General features: G+C 34.2%; 1 protein-coding gene across 1 annotated transcript; it reads right to left on the minus strand.

The window, feature by feature from the left end:
- Positions 1–6,274: 6,274 nt before the first annotated feature.
- Positions 6,275–8,936, minus strand: LOC112001931 (selenium-binding protein 1; the record flags this gene model as incomplete). Its single annotated transcript, XM_065767188.1, is given in 5 exon segments — positions 6,275–6,709; positions 7,544–7,816; positions 7,929–8,036; positions 8,181–8,412; positions 8,710–8,936. Coding segments are annotated over 4 exon segments (720 nt in total). The 3' UTR covers positions 6,275–6,535.
- Between the last annotated feature and the right edge of the window lie 39 nt (positions 8,937–8,975).

Genomic DNA, 8,975 nt, shown 5'->3' on the forward strand with positions numbered 1-8,975 from the left:
GTGGGGCGCGTGGCAGCGCGTGGCGGCTCGTGCTCGTGAGCAGAAACTTCTGGCGGCGCGTGGAGGCGCGTGGAAGGCTGTTTCTGGCAGATTTTTGTTGGGTTTTGCTCGGGACTGTCAGATCTGTCAATGTATACCTTTACTTTGGCGGTTTGATCAACAAACTGACGAAATCCGAGTGTTCTAGGTTTGTGGGCGTGACGGCGGTGACTCGCTTCCGACAGTGACTACCGGATGAAGGCGAGGGCAGCGGAAGAACGCCGGAGATGTCCACAGGAACCAAAAAAATCAGAGGAAAGGCTCTGATACCATGTTAATAATATAAAAAGAGAGAGAATGACTGAATAGTCTGTATAATATTATGTGTGTATCAATATACAAAAGAGAGCCTTTATATAGGCTAGGTATGTGTGCAGTACAAGTAATAGAAGTATAGTACAAGTAATATACTAGGCTAAGCCCAATGGGCTAATCTATACACTAACACTGACAACTCATGGGCCAGTATTTTGATTTAAAAAAATTGACAGGTAACATGGATATGCAATTAACTCTCATTTGCGAGTCTTATGAACGTTGGCAATTTGACATTAAGTATGGAACGTTTACTCGGTCTTCCTGTAGACTTCTCTGCTTCAACTATTCATTGCCTTACAAAACTTATCTCATTATTTGGTTGGCTTTCGGTGATGTCTCTTTCTGGAGGAAATAATTGCTAAAGTTCCGTTTGAGTTACAACTTACAAGCTCGCGTGAGTATTCAGTTTTGACTGGGTGGGACAAAATTTGAATACATGCAACTGAATGATGAAGAAGATTGAGAACGAATGGAACGTGGAACTATGAGCGTTTGGTTCGCATGATGTTAGATTGTAGTGTAATGTTAGATACTTGTAATATTTGATTCGTGTGATCACATTACATTAATATAACATTACTGTGTTTGGACATTAGTGTGTCTTGATGTTAAAACCTTTTTTAACCCATGCTTATGCATAGGAATGATGAATTATAGTTGTGCTGTTGATGTTAGTTTGAGTAATTATATATACTAGCCGCAAACCTGCGCGTTGCGCATGATAATTATTTTTATGATAGTTTTATTAAATTTTTTTATGCAATTTAAACTAATTTAATAAAGAGTAATGTATTGTGTAATTATATTTTTATTTATTATAAGAATAATCATAAATGTAATATAGGAACAATTATAAATCATAAATTTAATAATTTTTGTCGAACTAAAATGAAAAAAATACAATTTTTCTCTAAAATTCAAAAGGCAAGTTAATGAAAATATTTATTTTTTAATAAAAATTATTTATAACATCTTGTGAATCATTAAAAAGAATATAAAATTTGGAAATTATTCTTTTAGTTTTAAACAAACTTTCTCAAACTTATTTTTTCTGCCTACAATCCAAAACACCGGAAAAAAGTAACTAAAAAAATTAATAAAAATTAACTATGATTAATTGGACCAATTAGGAAAACAATTTGTTGTTTATAATATATTAAGGTTATTTTCTTTGCAGAAATTGTAATTTCGTCCACCCAAAACATATTATCAAATAAAAAATTATTAGCAAAATCTAAGAATTAAATTTCTATATATGCATTGTTATAAAATAATAATAATAATTAAAGTAAAATTGCGAAAGATAAAATTTGTCTCTTATCCAATAATTTTTGTTTAGCCAACCTTTGCTTTTCTCTAAATAAATAGCATTATAGAGTACTTCTAGTTCTAATACAATTATTAAGAGTACTTTGTCCACCACAAAGTATTAAAAAATAAACAAAAATGATTAAAGTCTCATAGTGTATCATCTAAATTGAGCACTATAAAAATCATGCTATCAAATTACAATAACTACCAAATTAAATTGTCCAAATTATGCTATGTAGTAGAATAATATTATATTTTTATATTTAATCCTTCATAACGCAATAGGATAACATTTAACCAAAAAAAAAAAAAACAACAACAACAATTAAAAAAAAAAACAAAACTAAATCGCATTAACCTAAAGTAGATTAAAGAACATAAAAAATTATCAACCTAAAGCGAAGATGCAAGAAAAATAAAAAAATAAAAATCCACCCAAAAATTGTGTGTGTGAGAGAGAGAGAGAGAGAGAGAGAGAGAGAGAACCTTTTTTTGGTAAGAGAAAACTATGCATAGAATGAAAAAAATAGTGACAAATTTATAGTAAAAGGGTGTGAATAAGAAGAGACAAAAATAGAGGAAGATGAAGGGAAATATAAAGAATGATATTAATGTAAAGGGTAGTAGGGAGATGAGAAGATGAGGGAAGGAGAAAGGTCGAAGAAGTAGTGGGGAGATGAAAAGGTATGAGAGGGAGAAAGGTTGGAGAAGTGTAAATATGAAATTAAAAAAAATATTAAAAATAATTATAAGAAAATGGAAAGAAAAAAGATAATGACGTGGATGCTGACGTGGCTTAACATGAGCGTAGCGGCATTAAGCGCTACGCTTCAGCTTTTAGTAATATATAGATATAGATATAGATGAAAGATATAGTTTGATCATGACATTTGAAAGTACTAAAATAGTTTTTTTTTTTTTTTTTACAATTTTCATGATATTAATTACATTAAGTTTCTTGTTACATTGCTATTATGTATATAATTTTGAAAATCATTATTGGATACTACATATACAGTATTAATTCATAATTATTGTCTGTGAAATTCTACTAAATACAACACAAACTAAAATAATAAACTAGTCAAATAATATCTCCTAAATTGAAAGAAGATAGGTGTATGAGATCATTAAGGACAATCACAATTTGTTACGTTCAATATATTCACATACAAAATATCTAAATAGAAACTATATAAAAAATATGCTCATTAGTTTAAGAAAAAAAAATCTAAACAATTTAATTTAAATGGAAAGCTAACAAAAGCAAAATCCAAATTTGATTCTAATTGAATTTTCTCTAAACTTTGGTTAAATATATATATATATATATATTATAGTCAGGGTATATTATATAAATGACTTATAAATTTGAATTGTTTTTAGCTATATGATTAGGTTTTTTATGATTTATTTATATTGGACTCTTCATTTTCTATACTAAATTAACTCATTTAGCACAAAAATTAAAAAATTTAGATTAGATGGGACATGAAAAGCAAAATTAAACTCAAATTGAACTCCAATTTTTATACAGAATTAACTCACTTGGCACAAAAATTTAAAATTTAGATTAGATAAGACACATGACGTAAAATTAGAATCTAATTGAATTCCAATTTAAAATCTAATTAAATTTTCTCAAAGCTTCATCTATTATTATATATATCGATATAGATTTCCACTCTGTGTAGCGGACTTTCCGAACCCTCTTTCTCCCACTAAAAACCCCATAAAAACCAAAACAGAGCAGAGAAATTGGAACAGAGTAAGCTGAGAAAACAGGGAGAAACCACCACAAACTAACAAAAAGCAAGTGAGACTGTCTGATCGCGATTCTGTTTCTGTCACTGATCGCGAGCTCATCAATTATAAGAACCACAGATAGAGAGAGATTCTTTTTTACATGTGACTCTGATTACTCTTTTCTTTCATCTTCTTGCTTGTCATTTCAAAAAAAAATGGCTATGGATGCGAGTGTGTTGAAACATGGAGTGGTGGGGAATGAGAATAAGGGGCACGTTGCTTGCTGCAACACGGGGGGACCTGGGTACGCAACTCCGCTGGAGGCCATGTCTGGTCCTAGAGAAGCTCTCATCTATGTCACTTGCGTTTACACTGGTACGGTGGTACCTATGCATATACTATCTTCATCTACTTTTTATTTTAATTGCTTTTTTCTTTTCTTTTCTTTTCTTTTTCATAGCAATTCGACTTAAATATGCAGGAAATTTGCAGTTATTATTGAATTTTCTTTTGGGACTGTTTTTTTTTTTTTTTTTTTTTTAATTTAAAAAACTGATATATATGGTGATTCTAGGGATTCATGTTTGATTTGGGAATTTTTCAGTTTGTACGAGCTAGATTTGGTTGGTGAGTGCCTCACATGACATACACGTGACTGGGTTTGGGGCGGGAAAGCCACGTGTGAAAAAATAAGCTTATTTTATTTCTCTGTTAGCCATGTATGCTCTTTCCGTTTGTTGGTTGATGACAAGGACTTAAATGTCATGCGTTAATTGGTTTAGGGGCTAAAAGTGGTAAAATTAAAATGTAGGGATTAAAAGTGCATCACGCCTTTTTTTTTTCTTCTTCCTCTTTGTGTTTTGTTTGTTTATTTATTTATTTAAGATCCATATAAAAAAAATTAACTGTTAATCTATAAAAATTATTAAATTGATGTTTGGGGATTAGAGGTTGGTAAATTAATTGAAGGACAAAACTTAGGTACAGTACCTTAGGTGTTGTTCCTTAGGTTCCTCTCTTAAGATTCAGTCATATGACTACTTAACTAAAAAATATACTTTCATCCTATGAGAAAAAATCCACATGACAAAATCTTAAGAGGGGAACTTAAGGAACAACACCTAATTACTGTATCTTAAGTCTTGCCGTTAATTGAAATATAGACTTACAATTTGAAGACTTTTCATAATTTATATGGATTTTAATTAATCACACACACACACACACACATAATAATGAGAAACCGAAATGTATCAAAATGGTACACCAAAATAGACCGGTACTCAAATATTCCGTTCTAATGAAGAAATCGAAACGGGGTCTGAAACGGTATTAAGAACATTGCTGCAGACTATCGGGACATGAGTTGTGAGGATGCTAAAGGAGAAACTAGGATAGAAAATAAAAGGGATTGAGGTGGAGGAAGAACCATATATAAAATAAGGGGAGGAAGGGAAGGTGGATAATTAAAATGAGGGACGAACTTGCAGTAATGCACCATACAAAATCAACCGGCAGCGGCAATTCAGCAAACTTGCAGTATGGGAAAAAGACCTAGATAGAATGTGTAATGTTATTTATTTATAAACTAGTTACATTACAGTCCCCTGAAATCCAACTCGCTTTTTATTTATTGGTTTTGATGCTATAAACCTCCCTTAGCATTCACATCCGGTTTGTAAAAAATATCCCATTTTACCATCTTAAAAGCCATTTTATCTATTTTACTATACTATTTTACAACACACCTAACATCTCAAACTCTATTTCTTTTGTTACTTTATTTAATATTCTTTTTTATTCTTTTTTTATTGTTTCTCTCTCTTCCTCTTCCTCTAGGCAACCAGGCTCTAGCAAAACCCATTAAAAGACTGCCACTCACATCCCATTTAACCTACCAGACATTGGCCAGCAACCACCGTGCCACCACCATGCCAACTTGCAAACCCATTAAAAAAACCACCGAACCCACCAACAAGAATCACCAATAGAAAAAACACACACACACACACACACACAACACAAACAAATCGCCAAAAACCACCCGACACCGGCCACAAAAACCACACCACCACCAAGAGAAAAACACACACACACAAACAACAACAACAACAACCAAACAACCCACAACCCATAACCCACGCCACCACTGCACCACCGTGACTCACCACGCCCCACCCACCATAAACCCACCACAACCCAAACCCACAACCACCATGCCTCGACCCACCACGACCTAAACCCACAACCCACCACTCCTCCACCACCAGATCTGACTCACAATACCCCTCAGCCCAATAGATCTTTGCTTCATTGGCGTGGAGGCCCAACCACTAGAGATGTGAGGAAAGAGAGAGTGAGAAAGAAATGGACTGAGACCAAAGAAAGAGAAAGAGAAAGACAGAGGAGAGAGAAAGAATAAAAGGGATTAAAAGAATGAGATGAGGAATTAATTTGAATATTTTATTTTTGCAATTGAGCTACAGTACCATCATAAAAATAGGATGGCACTGTAGCACAATTGCAAATTTTTTAACAATTCTAAGACTTTGCAAGACCGGGTAATAAGGGTTTTTAGGGCTCTTATGCTAAATATTACCAACATATGGCATTTACAAGACTCAAAGTGAATGCTCTTAGGCTTTTTGAAGTGGAGATATGAATCCCTTCTTCTTCATCTGTTGTCATTTGAAGTGTCTAAAGTCGCTCTATGAATTTCGAGTTCATCTTGACAGCCTAAGCATGTACAAACACTCTTAGCCCTAAGGAACTCTCTTAGGCAAACCAAGACAAGAAAGAGAGACTCCTAAGTCCTAGCCTAATGAGAGGAGAGCTAATAAGTTCGGGTTTGAACAATGTATTGGTAGAAATTACAAATATTATTTATAATTCATAAAATACCATGTTTCCTTCACATACTATCATCACCAACAACTTAATTTGGAAAGTTCATTATATCCACTACTATATGTTAAAATATTGGCGTTTATTGTTAGAAATAGATTCAAGTTGCTTAGATCCATATATCTGAAGTGCAGTCACCACCAGGATATCTCATCTCATGGGCTAGGGAACGACCATCTGGTTCAGCAGCAAAATCCACGAAAAAATTCGGGTTTATTTACAAACCACCTTTCTTTGTATCAACATCAATCTGCAACATGTGAGATCCTTTCTCCACAAGATCAGGATAAAATTGACGATCCCATGTACTGAAGAGTGAGTTGGTGACATAGAGTCTCTTTCCATCTAAACTTAATTGGATCATTTGAGGCCCCCCTCTTAACCGATTTCCCTGAAAGTAAAATATGAAGCAAACAACATATTAAATTAGGGGAACTACATGGAGCAAAAGTACTGTCTTAGTTTGAGTGATTAAATAGTTTGTGCCAGACCAATGCACATAAACCACATAAACATAATTAATCTGGTGTACACTAACATGAACAACATATTAAATTAAGGGAACTACATGGAGCAAAAGTACTGTCTTAGCATGAGTGATTAGACTATTTGGTAAGAGATTTCTCGTAACGTTGTTTAAGTATTATGGAAATATGTGTGAGTTAAAAAGTGTTGTGGAACACTAACATGTAACATCAAAGATAGGAAGATGCTCAAATAGTATTATTTTTCTACAGCCTATCAAACGAATGGTCTAGGCGTCTAGCTGAACTAGGCATATACCTATATGGGATAAAGGCACTCGTGATGAATATATAACAGGTCACGTATACGTTGTCTAGCCACTCACATATAGTGTATAGTGTTATCACATCAAGGTTTAAGTGGTCCATGTGCATCTATTACTAAATGATAATGATTGATGATCGCCAGAAAATGAATAAAGCACTCAGTAGATTAATAATACATCTTTTTTTTATAGAATCATGATGTAAATCAGAAGCAGAAAGAACCAGACAGATTATCTGATGCATCTCTGTGTGAAATACTTCTAGTGCAGGAACTGTTTTAACTGATATCTAAATTGCACATAAGCAGCATTCCCAACCAAGCCTATCTTGTTTGGGGGAATTGTTACTAAAAGCACCCAATCAATCATCAATTAGGCAGCAATGAGCTATAGCTCAGAAAGAGTTTTAACTTTTACAATGTAGTGCATACAAACCTGGATCTCTGGAACATCAAATTGCCAAGTTTTTCCATCTTCTCCCTCGGCCACTATTGGGCTTCCCTTTTGAATTAGTCCCCCAACCCATACTTGGCCTGTCAATACAGGATTCTTAGGGTCCTCAATGTTATACTGCCTCACATCCCCATGCAGCCAGTTCACAAAGTACAGAAAACGATCATCAAGAGAGATCAGAAAATCAGTTATAAGCCCAGGCATTTCTGGAAGAATCCAATTTTGCACCTTCAATGGCTTCACTGATATTGCAATCTGCAAATATTAATCAATGCCTCAAATAAAAAGACAATACAGAGCAAATTAGAAGGTGAACACAATATGGCACACTGACATCCAGACATATATAAATATCTTTTGTGCATACCTCATGGTTCCAAGAGCCATCTTGGGTCTGAAAAAATCGCACCATGTTACTTGTCAAGGCACAACCAACAAACCCTGTGTCTTTCGAAGGATCATGCAGGAACCTTATCTGCAAAAGGGTTACATTGAGACAAAAATAGATCCAGACTTGTTATGTTCTGATTAAAAGAAAAAAATATATAAATTAACAAATAATCATGTTGGCCATACTCTAGATGTAGGAAACCAGACTGTAGATTGTCTATGCACTCACCTCCAAAGGTAAGAGCCCTGTGCTGCCAAGATCCAATGTTTGTTTCAGTTCACCACCTGGCCAGCTGTACACATGCAGATGCCTCCCATAAAGACCATCAGAAACATGCTGAAGGTTGAAACCTTTAGTGAAAGCAGAAGGGGCACCCCATGAGGAGCTTATCATTGTCTTGTGTCGTGGTTGGTACCAGAAATCATAGCCAAAAAGTGGACCGTGCCCTGGTTTCTCCCACCTGGTAGATGTGAAGGGAGCTTTAAGGTTACATCGTAATCAAATCTACAGTAAACATGCTCAATTTACAATGCCAGGAATTCAATCATGCTATTAAACTGTCACCATCTTCGTGAATATTTAAATAGATTTCCAATATTACTTGTGTATTTTCAATCTTGTCTTTAAATTTGATATATTGTTTCCATTAATCAATATAACAAATTGCGCCAAAATTGGATACATAGATACGTGATTTTTTTAAACTAGTTTGTTAACAGTAAAAGATTAGATTTATTTGTATGTCTCAGAACAGTACCTTCCTTTGACATTAAACTCAGAATCAAGAAGAAGAAAGCCACTCCCTGCAGCATTTCCATCTTTATCACCAAGGCATGACACCAGTAAGTCTCCAGAAGCAAGGCAATGGGATGTATGTGGATAAACCAAACCAGTCTTCTGAACAATATCTTCAGGCTCAACAACTTTATGCAGTGATGGAGCCTTGGAATTGGTTTTTGTGTCAATCACATATATGCGACCAGACCTGAAAAGGCTTGACTTATTAAGGAATATATTACCAAC

This window comes from Quercus suber, unplaced genomic scaffold (assembly GCF_002906115.3).
Source record: "Quercus suber isolate HL8 unplaced genomic scaffold, Cork oak 2.0 scaffold_782, whole genome shotgun sequence".
In the NCBI taxonomy this organism is placed as follows: Eukaryota; Viridiplantae; Streptophyta; class Magnoliopsida; order Fagales; family Fagaceae; genus Quercus; species Quercus suber.